This window comes from Apodemus sylvaticus, chromosome 4 (genome assembly GCF_947179515.1).
Source record: "Apodemus sylvaticus chromosome 4, mApoSyl1.1, whole genome shotgun sequence".
In the NCBI taxonomy this organism is placed as follows: Eukaryota; Metazoa; Chordata; class Mammalia; order Rodentia; family Muridae; genus Apodemus; species Apodemus sylvaticus.
The window spans coordinates 65,273,739-65,292,717 of record NC_067475.1 but is presented as its reverse complement, the minus strand read 5'-3'; the positions used below and the strand labels follow the sequence as shown (position 1 = coordinate 65,292,717).

The 18,979-nt window shown below is 38.9% G+C and overlaps 1 protein-coding gene across 2 annotated transcripts in view; it reads right to left on the bottom strand.

The window, feature by feature from the left end:
• The window catches only part of LOC127682174 (NADPH-dependent 3-keto-steroid reductase Hsd3b5-like), an 11,691-nt gene extending 7,980 nt beyond the window's left edge, over nt 1–3,711 (bottom strand). For both annotated transcript variants that reach the window (XM_052178568.1, XM_052178569.1), the window contains exon 1: nt 3,567–3,711. In XM_052178568.1, coding sequence (XP_052034528.1) covers nt 3,567–3,711 — 145 coding nt within the window. The remainder of the gene's footprint in view (nt 1–3,566) is intronic.
• Between the last annotated feature and the right edge of the window lie 15,268 nt (nt 3,712–18,979).

Here is an 18,979-nt window from a genome sequence, read left to right as displayed (position 1 = left end):
GGAACCACCAGACTGATTTCCAAAGTGGTTGCACCATCTTGCAATCCCACCAGCAGTGGAGGAGTGTTCCTCTTTCTCCACATCCTCCCCAACATCTGCTGTCTCCTGAATTTTTGACCTTAGCCATTCTGACTGGTGTGAGGTGAAATCTCAGGGTTGTTTTGATTTGCATTTCCCTAATGATTAATGATGTTGAACATTTCTTAAGGTGTTTCTCAGCTCTCCGAAGTTCTTCATGTGAAAATTCTTTTTGTAGCTCCGTACCCCTTTTTAATGGGGTTATTTGGATCTCTGGGTTCTACTTTCTTGAGTTCTTTGTATATATTAGATATTAGTCCTCTGTCGGATTTAGGGTTGGTGAAGATTCTTTCCCAGGCTGTTGGTTGACGTTTTGTCCTTTTGACGGTGTCTTTTGCCTTACAGAAACTTTGTAGTTTTATGAGGTCCCATTTGTCAATTCTTGATCTTAGAGCATAAGCTATTGGTGTTCTATTCAGGAACTTTTCCCCTGTGCCCATGTCCTCCAGGGTCTTCCCCAGTTTTTTTTCAATTAGTTTCAGTGTGTCAGGTTTTATGTGGAGGTCCTTGATCCATTTGGAGTTGAGCTTGGTACAAGGAGATAAGAATGGATCGATGCGCATTCTTCTGCATGCTGACCTCCAATTGAACCAGCACCATTTGTTGAAAAGACTATCCTTTTTCCACTGGATGCTTTCAGCCCCTTTGTCAAAGACCAAGTGACCATAGGTGTGTTGGTTCATTTCTGGGTCTTCAATCCTATTCCATTGATCCGCTTGCCTGATATTGTACCAATACCATACAGTTTTTATCACTATTGCTCTGTAGTAGAGTTTAAAGTCTGGGATATTGAATCCCCCTGAAGTTCTTTTGTTGTTGAGAATAGTTTTAGCTATCCTGGGTTTTTTGTTATTCCAGATGAATTTGAGAATTGCTCTTTCTAGCTCTATGAAGAACTGGGTTGGGATTTTTATGGGAATAGCATTGAATCTGTAGATTGCCTTTGGCAATATGGCCATTTTAACTATATTAATCCTGCCAATCCACGAGCATGGAAGGTTTTTCCATTTTCTGAGATCTTCTTCGATTTCCTTCTTCAGAGATCTGAAGTTCTTGTCATATAGGTCTTTTACTTGTTTGGTTAGAGTCACCCCAAGATACTTTATGTTGTTTGTAGCTCTTGTGAAGGGGGTCATTTCCCTAATTTCTTTCTCAGTCTGCTTATCCTTTGAATATATAAAGGCTACTGATTTGCTTGCGTTGATTTTGTAGCCAGCCACTTTGCTGAAGTTGTTTATCAGCTGTAGGAGTTCTCTAGTAGAGTTTTTAGGGTCACTTAAGTATACGATCATATCATCTGCAAATAGTGATAATATGACTTCTTCCTTTCCAATTTGTATCCCTTTGACTTCCTTCTGTTGTCTAATTGCTCTAGCTAGGACTTCAAGAACTATATTGAAAAGTTATGGAGAGAGGGGGCAGCCTTGTCTAGTCCCTGATTTTAGTGGGATTGCTTCAAGTTTCTCTCCATTTAGTTTGATGTTGGCTACCGGTTTGCTGTATATTGCTTTTACTATGTTTAGATATGGGCCTTGAATTCCTGTCCTTTCCAAGACTTTTAGCATGAAAGGATGCTGAATTTTGTCAAATGCTTTTTCAGCATCTAATGAAATGATCATGTGTTTTTTCTCTTTGAGTTTGTTTATGTAGTCGATAGCATTTATGGATTTCCGTATATTGAACCATCCCTGCATCCCTGGGATGAAGCCTACTTGATCATGGTGGATGATCGTTTTGATGTGTTCTTGGATTCGGTGGGCAAGAATTTTATTTATTATTTTTGCATCGATATTCATAAGGGAAATTGGCCTGAAATTATCTTTCTTAGTTGGGTCTTTGTGTGGTTTTGGTATCAGCGTAATAGTGGCTTCGAAGAAGGAGTTGTGTAATGTTCCTTCTGTTTCTATTTGGTGGAAGAGTTTGAAGAGTATTGGTGTTAAGTCTTCTTTGAAGGTCTGATAGAATTCTGCACTGAAACCATCTGGTCCTCTGCTTTTTTTGGTTGGAAGCCTATCTATGACCCCTTCTATTTCTTTAGGGGTTATGGGTCTATTTAGATGGTCTATTTGATCCTGGTTTAATTTTGGTAATTGGTATCTGTCTAAGAAAATGTCCATTTCCTCCAGATTCTCCAGTTGTGTTGAGTACAGGTTTTTGTAGTAGGATCTGATGATTTTTTGAATTTCCTCGGTTTCTGTTGTGATATCTCCGTTTTCATTCCTAATTTTGTAAATTTGGATACTTTCTCTGTGCCCTTTGGTTAGTCTGGCTAAGGGTTTATCTATCTTGTTGATTTTTTCAAAGAACCAGCTTTTGGTCTTGTTGATTCTTTGTATGGTTCTCTTGGTTTCTACTTGATTGATTTCAGCCCTGAGTTTGATGATTTCCTGTCTTCTCCTCCTCCTGGGTGAATTAGCTTCTTCTTGTTCCAGGGTTTTCAGTTGTTCCTTTATTTATACAATGGAGTACTATTCAGCCATTAGAAACAATGAATTCATGAAATTCTTAGACAAATGGATGGAGCTGGAGAACATCATACTAAGTGAGGTAACCCAGTCTCAAAAGATCAATCATGGTATGCACTCACTGATAAGTGGATATTAGCCTAGAAACTTTGAATACCCAGGACATAATCCACAAATTAAATGATGTCCAAAAAGAATGGAGGAGTGGACCCTGGTTCTGGAAAGACTCAGTGCAAGAGTATAGGGGAATTCCAGAACAGGGAAGTGGGAAGGGGTAGATGGAAGAATAGGGGGACAGAAGAGGGCTTATGGGACTTGCGGGGAGTAGGGACCCAGAAAAGGGGAAATCATTTGCAATGTAAATAAAAAAAAGGACCTCTTCAGCAAAGTGCTCAGTCACTTTCTTTGAGAGTAAATGACAGAGAGGAGGAATGATGGGAAAGATATTGGAGGATTCCTGACAACAGGTATGAAGTCCCACTGCCCTCACTATGTGCTCTCTAATCTCCCTCTCCCCTTCTTCATTCCCCTTCCCTACAGCCTTCATAAATTCACCTTAATATTATAAGCACTTCCTGCCAGGACCTTCAGTCTCTCTCTGGTCTTTGGTAAAAATAAACTATTAAGCAGATTTAGAACAGCCAAAAGAGGTAGGGACTCACTATGAAGACCTCTAGCTTAATAATCTTTTGTTAGTATTATACAATATAGCACAGTATTGCAAATATTAACAAGTTCAGTCCATTTAGGACACAAAACAGCTTCCAGCAAAGGAGACAACTGACTTGGAGTATCTAAATAGGAGAGAGACTGTAGGTCCAGGGCCTGCCCATGACCAGTTCTGTTGTTCTGCATCAGACTAGAGTTCATGTTTTCACTGTATGGAGTACCATTTGTGCTATGCCAACTGCGAATATTCCTCATGAGGGTCTTTAAGTGTCCACCTACTTTTTTTTTTAACTTGGTTGACTAGCAAGCTTTCCCCACACTCAATCTGTGTTCAATAGGCCCCATGTCACTTACTAGACAGTTCTTCTTCATGTTTTAGACTGAAGGTCCTGAATAGGGCTCTCACTTCCTTCACCGCTTCCTTCTTCACCAACATTTGGACAATCCTCTGGCCCAGAAACCCTCCTGCTCCTGTCACCAGGCAGCTCCACCCAGACATGGTCAACACTGGAAGAGATCTTTGAGGGTGCAGATGTGATATAAGGTGTCCTGTGGAGTGGTTCAATGTGTACAGAGTCATGGAATTTACACTATATTTACACAGTAGAAAAAAATGTCCTGAATCTAAATTCACATATTTATCTTATAAGACATCAATTTTCAGATCCCACATCTTGTGAGATGATCTCTAAGAAGCAAGGAAAAATTAAAACCAAAACCAAAATATCCATCTACATTGGACATCAGATGTGTAATCTCTAAGTTAGGTTATCTTTGACAGTGAGACAAGGAATCAGACTGAGCACCAAGGTTGTCCCTTTCACCTGAGATGCAACTACAAACTCTGTATTGTCTTACCTGTGCTTGTGAGAAACCTCTCCCACATGTGAGCTCTACAACTCTCACCTCATATGGTTAGTTCTATCAGCTTCAGTTGTCTGACTTCAGAAATCCAACCTCACACTTACCAGCTTCCTATGAAGGTTATTACAAAGGATACAGGGGAAGAGGTGCACAGACTAAGACTTTGTTTGATGTCCCTTGTTTGATATACCAGCCTCTAGAAATGTCTAACTGGTCAGCTACAAACTAACTTAGGCTGTGCCCTTCTTCAACAGTTAATCAGGAAGACAATGCTTAATAATTCAATGAAGGCAATTCTTCAATAGAGGTTAGAGTTATTCTAAGATATTTTATATTATTTCAGACTATTGTAAAGGATTTTTCTTCCCTAATTTATTTCTCTATCTATTTCTCATTTGAATATAGGAGGCTACTGATTTTTGTGAGATAATTTTCTGTTCTGATATTTTCTCTAAGTGTTTATCAACTCGTAGTTTTCCATGGAATTTTTACATCACTTCAGTATTTTGTTATTTATCTGCAAATAAAGATATTTTGACTTCTTCCTTTTCAATATGTATCCCTTTCATCTCCTTCTCTTATCCTACTGCTCAAGCTAAAACTTCTAGTTGTATATTGAATAGGTATTGAGAGAGTGGGCAACTTGTCTTGTTCCTGATATTAATGGAAATATTTTGATTTTCTCTCCACTTAAGTTTTTCTTGGCTAGGGACTTGCAGTAATCTGTGGTCATTATGTTGAGGTATGTTCCTTGTGTCCCTGATCTCCCTAGGACTTTTATCATGAAGGAGTGTTGGATTCTGTCAAAGACTTTTCCAGCATCTAATGAGAGGATGGCTTTCAGTTTGTTTATATGGTGGGTTACATTTGTTAATGTACATGTCTTGAACCATCCCTGTATCTCCAGAATTAAATCACCTTGATCATGCTAAATTTTATTTTTGATATGGTCTTAGATTCAGTTTGAAACTGTTTTATTGAGAATTTTTGCATTTATATACATATGTAATTTTTTTCTGTAACACTCAGTATTTTTTGAGTCTGTATGTTGTTTGTGTATCCAGGTAACTGTAGCCTCATCCAATAAATTGGGCCCTGTTCCTCCTGTTTCTATTTTGTGGAATAATTTGAAGAGTATTGGCTTTAACACTACTTGGAAAGTCTGGTAGAATTAGTTCATTGTTGAAATTATGTGGACCCTAGGATTTTTGTTATTGTACTGGTTAGGAGACTTTTAATACCTGCTTCTATTTCACTAGTGGTATACTATGTTTTTATTTCTTTGTGTGTGTGTGTGTGTTACATTTCTTTTTTTTATTCGATATATTTTTTATTTACATTTCAAATGATTTCCCCTTTTCTAGCCCCCCACTCCCCGAAAGTCCCGCAAGCCCCCTTCTCTCCCCCTGTCCTCCTACCCACCCCTTCCCACTTCCCCATTCTGGTTTTGCCGAATACTGCTTCACTGAGTCATTCCAGAACAAGGGGCCACTCTTCCTTTCTTCTTGTACCTCATTTGATGTGTGGATTATGTTTTGGGTATTCCAGTTTTCTAGGTTAATATCCACTTATTAGTGAGTGCATACCATGATTCACCTTTTGAGTCAGGGTTACCTCACTTAGTATGATGTTCTCTAGCTCCATCCATTTGCCTAAGAATTTCATGAATTCATTGTTTCTAATGGCTGAATAGTACTCCATTGTGTAGATATACCACATTTTTTGCATCCACTCTTCTGTTGAGAGATACCTGGGTTCTTTCCAGCATCTGGCAATTATAAATAAGGCTACTATGAACATAGTAGAGCATGTATCCTTATTACATGGTAGGGAGTCCTCTGGGTATATGCCCAGCAGTGGTATAGCAGGATCTTCTGGAAGTGAGGTGCCCAGTTTTCTGAAGAACCGCCAGACTGATTTCCAGAGTGATTGTACCAATTTGCAACCCCACCAGCAGTGGAGGAGTGTTCCTCTTTCTCCACACCCTTTCCAACACCTGCTGTCTCCTGAATTTTTAATCTTAGCCATTCTGACTGGTGTAAGGTGGAATCTCAGGGTTGTTTTGATTTGCATTTCCCTAATGACTAATGAAGTTGAGCATTTTTTAAGATGCTTCTCGGCCATCCGAAGTTCTTCAGGTGAGAATTCTTTGTTTAACTCTGTATCCCATTTTTTAAAAGGGTTGTTTGGTTTTCTGGAGTCTAACTTCTTGAGTTCTTTATATATATTGGATATTAGCCCTCTATCTGATGTAGGATTGGTGAAGATCTTTTCCCAATTTGTTGGTTGCCGATTTGTCCTCTTGATGGTGTCCTTTGCCTTACAGAAACTTCGTAATTTTATGAGGTCCCATTTGTCAATTCTTGCTCTTAGAGCACACGCTATTGGTGTTCTGTTCAGAAACTTTCTCCCTGTACTGATGTCCTTAAGGGTCTTCCCCAGTTTCTTTTCTATTAGCTTCAGAGTGTCTGGCTTTATGTGGAGGTCCTTGATCCATTTGGATTTGAGCTTAGTACAAGGAGACAAGGATGGATCAATTCGCATTCTTCTGAATGCTGACCTCCGGTTGAACCAGCACCATTTGTTGAAAAGGCTATCTTTTTTCCATTGGATGTTTTCAGCCTCTTTGTCGAGGATCAAGTGGCCATAGGTGTTTGGGTTCATTTCTGGATCTTCAATCCTGTTCCATTGATCCTCCTGCCTGTCACTGTACTAATACCATGCAGTTTTTAACACTATTGCTCTGTAGTATTGCTTGAGGTCAGGGATACTGATTCCCCCAGACTTTCTTTTGTTGCTGAGAATAGTTTTAGCTATCCTGGGTTTTTTGTTATTCCAGATGAATTTGATAATTTCTCTTTCTAACTCTGTGAAGAATTGAGTTGGGATTTTGATGGGTATTGCATTGAATCTGTATATTGCTTTAGGCAAAATGACCATTTTAACTATATTGATTCTACTGATCCATGAGCATGGGAGGTTTTCCCATTTTTTGAGGTCTTCTTCCATTTCCTTCTTCAGAGTCTTGAAGTTCTTGTCATACAGATCTTTCACATGTTTGGTAAGCGTCACCCCAAGATACTTTATACTGTTTGTGGCTATTGTGAAGGGTGTAATTTCCTTAATTTCTTTCTCAGCCTGTTTATCCTTTGAGTATAGGAAGGCCACTGATTTGCTTGAGTTGATTTTATAACCTGCCACTTTGCTGACGTTGTTTATCAGCTGTAGGAGTTCTCTAGTGGAGTTTTTTGGGTCACTTAGGTAGACTATCATGTCATCTGCAAATAATGATAGTTTGACTTCTTCCTTTCCAACTTGTATCCGTTTGACCTTCTTATGTTGTCGAATTGCCCAAGCTAGTACCTCAAGTACAATATTGAAAAGATAAGGAGAAAGTGGGCAGCCCTGTCTAGTCCCTGATTTTAGGGGGATTGCTTCAAGTTTCTCTCCATTTAGTTTGATGCTGGCTACCGGTTTGCTGTATATTGCTTTTACTATGTTTAGGTATAGGCCTTGAATTCCTGTTCTCTCCAAGACTTTAAGCATGAAAGGATGCTGAATTTTGTCAAATGCTTTTTCAGCATCCAATGAAATGACCATGTTGTTTCTTTTCTTTGAGTTTGTTTATGTAGTGGATTGCATTGATGGATTTCCGTATATTGAACCAACCCTGCATTCCCGGGATAAAGCCTACTTGATCATGGTGGATGATCGTTTTGATGTGTTCTTGGATTCGGTTGGCAAGAATTTTATTGAGTATTTTTTGCATCGATGTTCATAAGGGAAATTGGTCTGAAGTTCTCTTTCTTTGTTGGATCTTTGTGTGGTTTTGGTATCAGCTTAATTGTGGCTTCGTAGAAGGAATTGGGTAGGGTTCCTTCTGTTTCTATTTTGTGGAATAGTTTGAAGTGTATTGGTGTTAGGTCTTCTTTGAAGGTCTGATAGAATTCTGCCCTGAAACCATCTGGTCCTGTGCTTTTTTTGGTTGGAAGACTTTCTATGACTCCTTCTATTTCTTTAGGCATTATGGGACTGTTTAGATGATCTATTTGGTCCTGATTTAATTTTGGTATTTGGTATCTGTCAAGGAAATTGTCCATTTCCTCCAGATTCTCCAGTTGTGTTGAGTACAGGCTCTTGTAGTAGGATCTGATGATTTTTTGGATTTCCTCAGTTTCCTTTGTTATATCTCCCTTTTCAGTTCTAAGTTTGTTAATTTGGATACTTTCTCTGTGCCCTTTGGTCAGTCTGGCTAAGGGTTTATCTATCTTGTTGATTTTCTCAAAGAACCAGCTCCTGGTTTTGTTGATTCTTTGTATGGTTCTCTTTGTTTCTACTTGATTGATTTCGGCCCTGAGTTTGATGATTTCCTGCCTTCTACTCCTCCTGGGTGAAATAGCTTCTTTTTGTTCCAGGGCTTTCAGGTGTGTCATTATGCTGGTAATGTATGCTCTCTCCATTTTCTTTTTGGAAGCACTCAGGGCTATAAGTTTTCCTCTTAGCACTGCTTTCATTGTGTCCCATAGATTTTGGTATGTTGTCTTTTCATTTTCATTGTGTTCTAAAATGTCTTTAATTTCTTTCTTTATTTCTTTCTTGACCAAGGTATCATTGAGTAGAATATTGTTCAGTTTCCACGTGTATGTGGGTTTTCTGTTGTTTTTGTTGCTATTGAAAACCACTTTTACTCCATAGTGATCTGATAGGAGGCATGGGATTAGTTCAATCTTCTTATATTTGTTGAGGTCTGTCTTGTGACCAATTATATGGTCGATTTTGGAGAAGGTACCATGAGGTGCTGAGAAAAAGGTATATTCTTTTGCTTTAGGATAGAATGTTCTATATATATCTGTTAAATCTAATTGGTCCAAGGCTTCAATTAGTTTCATTGTGTCCCTGTTTAGTTTCTGTTTTCCTGATCGGTCCATTGAGGAAAGTGCACTGTTGAAGTTACCCACAATTATTGTGTTAGGTGCAATGTGTGCTTTGAGCTTTAATAAAGTTTCTTTTACGAAAGAGGGTGCCCTTGCATTTGGAGCATAGATGTTCAGGATTGAGAGTTCTTCTTGTTGTATTTTTCCTTTGACCAGCAAGAAGTGTCCCTCAGAGTCTCTTTTGATGACTTTGGGTTGAAAGTCAATTTTATCTGATATTAAAATGGCTACTCCAGCTTGTTTCCTGAGACCATTTGCTTGTAAAATTGTCTTCCAGCCTTTTACTCTAAGGTAGTGTTTGTCTTTGACCCTGAGGTGTGTTTCCTGTAAGCAGCAAAATGTAGGGTCCTGTTTACGTATCCAGTCAGTTAGTCTGTGTCTTTTTATTTGGGCATTGATTCCATTGATGTTAAGAGATATTAAGGAATAGTGATTGTTACATCCTATCATTTTTGACATTATTTTTTAAATTTGATTGGTTAACTTCTTTTGGGTTTGATGAAATGTTACTATCTTGCTTTTTCCAGGTTGAAGTTTCCCTCCTTGTATTGGTGTTTTCCTCCTATTATCCTTTGTAGGGCTGGGTTTGTGGATAGATATTGGGTAAACTTGGTTTTGTCATGGAATATCTTAGTTTCTACATCTTCGGTGATTGAGAGTTTTGCTGGATATAGTAGTTTTGGCTGGCATTTGTGTTCTCTTATAGTCTGCATGAGATCTGCCCAGGATCTTCTAGCCTTCATAGTCTCAGGTGAAAAGTCTGCTGTGATTCTGATAGGTCTTCCTTTATATGTTACTTGGCCTTTTTCTCTTACTGCCTTTAATATTCTTTCTTTGTTTAGTACATTTGGTGTTTTGATTTATGTGACAGGAAGTATTTCTGTTCTGGTCCAGTCTGTTTGGAGTTCTGTAGGCTTCTTGTATATTCATGGGCATCTCTCTCTTTAGGTTAGGGAAGTTTTCTTCCATAATTTGATTGAAGATATTTGCTGGCCCTTTAAGTTGTAAATCTTCACTCTCATCTATGCCTATAATCCTTAGGTTTGGTCTTCTCATTGTGTCCTGGATTTCCTGGATATTTTGGGTTACAAGCTTTTTGCATTTTGCATTTTCTTTAACTGTTGAGTCCATGGTTTCTATGGTATCTTCAGCATCTGAGATTCTTTCTTCTATCTCTTGTATTCTGTTGTTGATATTTGCATCTTTGTCCCCTGATTTCTTCCCCAGGCTTTCTATCTCCAGTGTTGTCTCCCTTTGAGTTTTTGTAGTTGTTTCTACTTCTTATTTTAGATCCTGGATGGCTTTGCTTAGCTCCTTCACTTGATTGTTTGTGCTTTCCTGTAATTCTTTAAGAGATTTTTGTGTTTCCTCTTTCATGACCTCAGCCTGTTGACCAAAGTTCTCCTCTATTTCTTTAAGTGTTTTTTGCGTTTCCTCATTATTGGCTTTTGTATTCTCCTGGATTTCTTTCAATGATTTTTGTGTTTCCCTTGCAAGGGCTTCTAACTTTTGATCCATTTTCTCCTGAATTTCTTTAAGTATGTCCTTCATGTGTTCCTGTACCAGCATCATGACCAGTGATTTTAAATCCAAATCTTGTTTTACTGGTTTGATGGGGTATCCAGGACATGCTTGTAAAGGAGAATTGGGTTCAGATGTTGCCATATTGCCTTGATTTCTGTTAGTGACCTTCCTGTGTTTGCCTTTTGCCATCTAGTTCTCACTGGTGTTAGTTGGTGTTGTCAATGCTGGACTCACCAGTGCAAGCTGCCCCTTCCCAGGTGGCCTCTGGTGCACAGCTTATCTCCTGCACTGCCTGGAGACAGGGTGCTGTGGCCCAGGCTGTTCAGATCCCAAAGCAGGCACCTGAAGGCTCCTGCTGGGGCCGGCTGGATTCACTGGAGCACACGGACTTCTCCCCGCTGGCTGCCTGGAAGCTCCTCTTGCCTCTTGCAGGACCTGGAGATGTGGTGTTGCCGCCCAGCCTGATCTGGATCCGGAAGCCTATGTCTTTATTTCTTATCTGATCCTGACTTAACTTTCTTAGTGGAGTATACAGAGATAATTAAACATTTCAGTTTGGAGTGCAAGTTTTAAAAATATGTCCTTTTAATTCTAAGGTTTTCTTCAATCTCTTTTGTTATATCTCTCTTTAACCTCTAACTCTGTAATTTAGTCTCTCTCTACATTTTACTTTATTCTATGAAAGTTTGTCAATGTTATTGATTTGTGAAAGAACAAATACCATTTGTCAATGATTTTTTTGTGTTTGCTTCTATGTAACATATCTCAGCCCTGAATTTAGTCCTTCCTGTCTACTCCTTGCAGGATTATTTTTCCCACTCATACTAAAGCTTTCATTTGTGGTATTATATTAAGTTACTTCTGTGTCATCTTTTACGTGGATATATTTCTTGATGCCACATTCATTCCTAGCGACTTTTGAGGCCAACAGAAGTTGGTATTGGGTTTCCTAAGCCCGGGATTTCAGATGGTTGTACAAACAACAATTCCTAAAAAAAAAAAAAAAAAAAAAAAAAGTTGTGCCTGCTTGTGAACCAAAAACGTCTGGAAGGAGTTTTATGTCTTAGAGACTGATGAACCCGTAGGAAGTTGAGTACCCTGGAGAGATGGGAATTTTGTGGGATCAGGGGCTAATTACTTCATCTTTAGCTTTAGATGTCTTCTGGTACATCTCTTTTTTGCCCTGTTCTGTGTCTGAACTAATACCTTTGATAATAAATAACCTATTAACTTGGAACTTACTTACACCTTGTGATAGTAAGTAAAAGTGAAAAGTCCTTTTTATTCCATTTTTATCTATACTCAGAAAATAGGCCATAGAGCATTTGCTATCTATATTAAGTGTAAGTTACTATGCTTCCTCTGTTAATCTACCTCTCTGAGTTACTCTGGGGCCAGAGGCAGGAGTCTCCTCTTTAGCATCTTATCATGAGAACAGTGGGAAGCTAGGTAAAGCCTTGTCAGCAATAGTGCTTTCAATTCTGGGAAAGAGAAGGTGAGGAAGTCCAGCCTCAGCCCTTTGTTTTCAGCACTTATGTGAATTTCAGATTATGTATTAGCATGGTAAAAAGCCCACTCTGTGTGTGCACATAAATTCAGGTCATAAATTGAATAAGAGTTGTAATAGAGGATGTCTACACCCATATCCACCAGGAGCAATTGTCTGGCTGAACATTCATCCTTTGTTACGAGTTTACAGGTTCATGTGATGTTACAGACAATAACTAAGATGTCCTTGAAGTTGTGTATAGATAACCCAATCAATATCTTATTTCTTGTTCTTGCACCTGTGGTCCTGCATGGTATATTTTGTTTAAAACCTTCAGGTAATGTTTTTTTTAACCCCTTGTATTATGCCCTAGGTTTTAGAAGTCTGTTATTTTCTCCAAAGCAACTAAGCAGTTCTGTTATAAAAGGGGCTCAAATGCTTATGTAGGTATTGCTATTCTTGACAATGTCGACCCTAGCATGCTAGCTGTAGAATAAATGTTCTTTGTTTTACATACTATGTGAATTTGGGATCTTTAGTGGTTTTCAGACCCTTACATTAGAATTTATTCACTTAGTAGAACATTAACTTCTACTAGTCCAATACCCAAGAACTTTATTAGATAGCATCTTAGGCTATACAATGGTTTTCCACATCTTGTTGCATGTCTCTTTTTGGTGAACCCACCAATGCATTTTAAAGTTACCTTGATCTATGAATTTCCTGTTCTGTAAGATGACAAAAAATCCTGTGATACTGCTTCCATGTTAAAGCATAACACTTTGAGTTTTTAAAACTGTGTTCCATATTTCCAGAAGATATTCCTAATGGTTCCAGAAACTGTTCTCTCTTATTTCCTTAGTGACAAGAACTGTGGTTCTTTTTTAAATAAAATGCCCACAGTTGTGAACTGTTATCTCTGTGTGCTACAGACAAGGCATGGTTCCTATGTAAGAGTACCAAGTGCTCTTAACCACTGATTCACCTCTCTAGCCCCACAATTTATCTTTGCCCCTGATTTTTAAACTAAACCTATGTAAGAGAATACACTTGTACCCAATACACTAAGTTGAAAGCCAGTGATGACATTGCGAAACTGTAGTAGGCAATAGTCCAGCCTGGTTTCTCCATTTGCTTTCTGATTTATGGTTCACCATGATGTGAGCCGGCTAGAGATAACAAGACTTTAAATTCAGGCTAGAGAATTCCTACAAAGCCACAAACATATTTGAGGCCTTGATTGGTGGGAGAGCAGAAGACCAGAATGCCAAAGAGGTGTTGAGAGTAAGCATTACATTTTCAATGTACACAGTTCTATTTCAAATGTGAACAATGTCTCACAAGTGGGCCAGAAGCCTCTCCTGTTAGTTTTTGTCAAAGAGTTTGTCTATATCTCATTTCTCATCTAAAAAATCTGAGTAATGCACAACTCAAATGTAATTAATCTGAGAAGAGAAATTCCAAGGGGACCCCTTGCTAATTGATCTCAGGCTCCACTGTGTAAAACTCCACAGTACCTCTTAGTCCTTTCAAAGACACTGCTTCAGGGTACTGGACTCAAATGTCCATGCTGAGCGAAGAGTTTCTGTCAGTAAAACCACTTAGAGGTCATTGCTGCTTTGCCTCAAGAGGGTCAGACTGCTGCTAGAATTTTGAGCAGAACTTGGCATTGTAAATATACCTGTTATTTTGCCTGGTGTCATTGTTGTCTCTGAGGCTTACTACCTCAGTGTGCTTACTCAGGTCTTGTCCTGAAAACTTCTAGCCTTCTTACAATCTATTTGATGCCTAGAATGTGTCCATCCACTTAAGACATGGAGCTGGATGAGCTAATATCTTCCTAGTTCTTTCTGATCACTGGCTGGCTAGTTCTGACTCAAACTCCTCTCCAAGGTCACTAACTCATTCTAGCATCTTTCTTGACCTTTTTTGCTCTGGTTGGCCTCAAACTATTTCTGGCCATCTGTTCCAATCTTCTTTCTCATCAATCTTTGGCTAGTTCTGATTTCACCTGTGCCTAGCTTGTTTTCTATTTATTCTCTGTCTGTAAAACTCATTCAGGGAAACTGCCTTCTTCTCTTTTCTCTGTCTACTTTTTCCCCATGGTTCTACATTAAGTAGCCTCTTTTTTCTCTCTGTTCTTATGAGATGTTAGCATATTGTATCTCTTACTCATTCTGTCTATTCTTTCTCTAATTCATCACTTTGTGTGATTCTCAATTAGATATTACTTTCATACATGGGTATTTCCTTCTAAGAACTAAATTTACTGTCATTGTTTGGTATTAAAAAATCTGTACTAAACACATGAGTCTATTCTAGCCAGAGGGATTAAAGGTTTGTACTAGGGTGTGAGTGTGTGACACTATCTTTGCAGGCTTGGTTGAGGAGGTGCTAACTGCTGTTTGAATATTTAGCAGAACAGGAAATCCTTTATATAATGCTCATTTCCTGGTTTACACAATGCAAGAGTTCTGGGATCGTGGAAGCTTTTATCTACATTTTAAAGAAAGACTATGAACTCAAGAGAAATGTGTAGTAAGATTGGATTCCCTTTATGAAACCCTGAGATACTGATGCATGGGGTATGATGGTAAATCATGAGCAGCAATACAGAACCCAAGATGATAGAGGGGCACAAACTTGAAACACCTGTACAGGATACTCTCAACCAACAAGTGTAACCATCTGAAGAAGGAGTCCATGTGTACTACAAGGGGCAAAGCCACATGGATAGGACTGCCCAATGATGTTGAAATGTATTCAACATGGAGACCAAAAGTCTTTCAAAAAGACATTGTCTCCTCTGATTCTTACCTTCCGCAAGTTCACCCAACTTTCATTTACATACAAGCATAAGCTTTTGGTGCAAGGACCTTATGTTTTTTACTGAAGTCTAGATAGACTTGTGGGATGATCAATATGTTAGTGAACAACCAGGTCAACTGTGAGCGGTGTCCTGAACCAGTATTTAACTCTTTCTAACAGGCTAGAGATTCTCGGGGAAGTGTAGGCAGAAGCAAAAGTAAGTATTTGAGGAAGTCTTTTTAAAGGGAGTAGGTTGAGCTGCAGAAAGAGCTAGTCCTGGAGGAGATCTGATATAGATGGCCTGGTTTCAAGTGATGGTGATGAATGTTTCTCTCTCTTACTGCTTCCCTTCTTCTCCCATTCCCCATTTTCATCTATGGATTAATTTTTCTATGATAGAATCCCAGCAGACTTTTGCTTCTTGATTCTCATCATGAATATACAATTTGCTGATGTTATGTAATACTTTAAATTCACATCTATACTTATATTCAAAACATTCTACCTCTTGACCCTCCTTCATCCTGTGCCAGCTCTTTGATACTATCTGTTTATGCTGTACCTTACTTTTCTGTTCTCTCACCCAGAGCTATCTGCCTGCTGAGACGCTGTGGATGTAGATGCAATGTTTGACATGTCCCACATACACAAATATGGTAAATGACACTCAATATATGTCCATATAAGGGTAGTGTTCTTATCTATAGATAAGACATGGAAGTGTTGAAGTGAGCAGACTCATATAGTGAGTAATGACTCGAGAAGCATGTGTTAGCAGAAGATATATCTTATTACTGATTCTAGTGGTAAATTGACATGCACTGTTTACACATGTTGATAGCCAAATCTGAGATTCAGGCCAGACCTTTGATTTAAGATTCAAGCATGCTTATCTCAAATGTCCTTTAAGATCCTGTCCTCAGAAAGACTCCCTCCTTTATCCTTGTGATATGGTAATAAGACAGAAGAGTTAAGGCTATTCAAAACATTTTGTCCTTGAGAACTGCTTGAACTACCATTGCCAAGAGAAGTTATTATTGCTTCTCTCTTGTTAGAAATCTACCTACTGTGGTTGAATAACCAACAGGAAGCATTTAATTAAACTTACGTTTTGTTTCCAAGGGTTGGAGATCCTGAAGGCAGTCACAGTTGAAGTTGAAATCTTGCGTTTTGATCTGGACTCAGAGAGCAGAGTGAACAGTTAAATTGTTTGGAAGTCTCAAAGTCCACTTCCAGTGACATACCTCCTCCAACAAGGCCATGCCTCCAAATCCTTTCACAGCATTTCTACCAATAGGGATCACAGGATTAAACATGTGAGTATATATGGGTATTTGCATCCAAACACCATAGCAGGGATGATTCAGCAGGCCCTCCCTAGTCATTTCTACTAGATATTTCAAGAACCTGATTTGAGGTTACTCTCCCCCTTGGGCTACTCTAGTCTCATCTACTTGACAGTATGAGTCCCTAATTTGATGATGTTATTTGCTGATTCTGTCTCTCTCTCTCTCTCTCTTTGTCTCTTTCTGTATCTCTGTCTCTGTCTCTCTCTGTCTACCTCTCTCTCTCCCTCATTTGTGTTTTGTGATTTCTTGTTAAAATCTACCTACTGTGGGAATAACCAACAGGAAACTCACCTAAATAAGTGGAAACTCTCTACCAGGCAGTGTATTCTCTACTTTGTATTGCTTATACAAACCCCCACAGCCAAAGCAACTTATAAACGAAAGCATTTAAGTGGACTTATGTTTTGCTTCCAAGGGTTGGGGATTCTGAAGGCAGGCACAGTTGAGAGCTCCCGTCTTGATCTGGAAGTAGAGAGCAGAGTGTGCTGTAGGATTGTTTGGAATTAGCTATGTGCTTACTAAAAAACCACTCATTCAATACTTAAAGCATAAATATTGTGGAGTATTTCTCTCTATGGAACATAATTCATGTAGTTGTCAAAATGAACCAGATGCTATTTCTGTTTTGAAGGGGTCACTCTAAGATAAAGCAAAGGGGAAAAAGAAGTGTTAGAGAAAGGCATGTACATGGTCATTGTCCCCAACCCACATTGCTGAGTTGAGAACTCGACAAGTGAGTGGGGATGTCATGGGATGATGATGACCTTAGGTAAAATCAACAGGTGAAGTGGCTATGACTCCACAGACATTTGGAGTCTGCCATGGAGGGAATGCTGCCATTGAGGAAAGCTCACCCAAGATCTGCTTGTGAGGTTCCTGCTGGAGTTTGCTGCTTGTGCGGTCTCACCTCAGCCTGGTTAGAGAGCATAATGGGCAGCACCTGCCAGTTTGTGCCCTCAGCCTGCCTTCAGGTCTGGGCTACAGCTGCTGAGATGTATTTGGTATTTGCTATGGGACTGAAGTGCTGCCACACAATATTGTGCTTGCTCCCTAAAGAACTGTTGCTGAACAGGTCCACATCCCCCTTATTGTGATAACACTACCTCAGTTCACTGAATTTGACTAGAGCAGAGGTTGAACTCTTGTTAAAAGAAGACTGGAAAAAAATTTGCACCTACAACAGGGGAGCAAATGCCTTGTATATTTAAAACTCCAATAATGGTGTGGTAGTTTGAATATGGTTAGCCCATAGGGAATGGTACTCTTTGGAGGTGTGGCCTTGTTGGAGGAAGAGTCTCACTGTGTGTTGGGGGGTGGCGGGGGGGGGGGGGGGGATGAATCTCTGCTCAGTGTGGAATTGCAAGTTTTCTCCTGGCTGCAGTCACATCAAGGTGAAAAACTCTCAACTCCTCTTGTGTCACACCTAACTGGACACTTTCATGTTCCATCCTTGATGATAATGGACTGAACCTCTGAAACTGTATGCCAGCCCCAAATAGATGCTTTGCTTATAAGAGTTGCCTTGTTCAAGGTGTTTGTTCACAGCAATAACACCATAACCAGGACAGAAGTTGGTACCAGGGACTAGAGCATTTCTGTGATAGGACTGGCCATCCATAATTTTTGGAAGAACATGGATTTGGAAAGTGTCTTAGTTAGTGGAAGACCCCCTCCAAAGATCTTGGCTACAGACAGAAAAAAATTGAGAAGATCAAACAGGACAGGTAACATGATTTGCTGATTCCTCAACCTGGGCACAGACATATAACTGGATTATATATTAAAATATCTCTAGACAAAACTTGGCTAAAATGAAACTATAAATTTTTTTGGTGATGGAATCCTTAAAATTCAACATGACATCCTTCCCATGGCATGAATAAAGATCTATTACAACTGGTTATTGATCAAATTAACTTATAAAAATATAGTTGTCTTTCAACTGCTCAAACAAGGAGCAACAATTTTTCCCTAATTGAACCCTGCACCTTGTACAATTCATATGAATATCTTAATAGTACTAAAATTTTGGTCCTAAGATTCATATGTCACAGAATGTACAGCTCTAGCAAGATTCATTATTGGGGATGCTGAAATGACCTGCTGTTCCAGCTCCCTGCATCCTGATTCTGATTCCAGAGACTTGCTTCCAGAACAGCTTCAGGAATAGCTGGTGATTCCTGATGACCTTGGTTCATCCAGCCTTTGAGATGAATCCAGTCAGAATTTAAGTCATGCCCTGGACCTTCTAAGCATACAGAGACTGTATTACAAATGCTAAAGCCAGCTTTCTTAAGTCTAACTAGTTTTTCTAATTTTCCTGCCTCTCCCTAGCCATTAAAAATTCATTGCTCCAATTTGGAAAAAAAAAAAAAAAACTTGACACATCAGGATGAAGTTGTGGAGAGTCATCATCTTGATCCCTTCAGTTCTGGTGTATGGTTATGGCTATTTTTATAAATTATAGATCAGGATGATTTGGAAATTGTCATAATTTTACACCAAGCAGATATTAAATAGTAAGCTTCGACTTGGGGAATTTCTGTCTTTCCTCCTTTTTGTCCTTTCTTTGGTAAAAGAAAGGGGTTGAAGGAGATAAGGGGAATGAAGTATTATTATGTATGAATTACTAAATTTATTTTTAAAGCATTACATGGCCATAGCATTACATTGGGAGAAATCTTTATATTTAATGTGAAATTGAAGTTTTAATTTCTTACATTGGTACAGCATTTATATATTGACACAGGGTTAATGTTTTCATTGGTATAAATATTTGTATATTGATACAAATTTTGA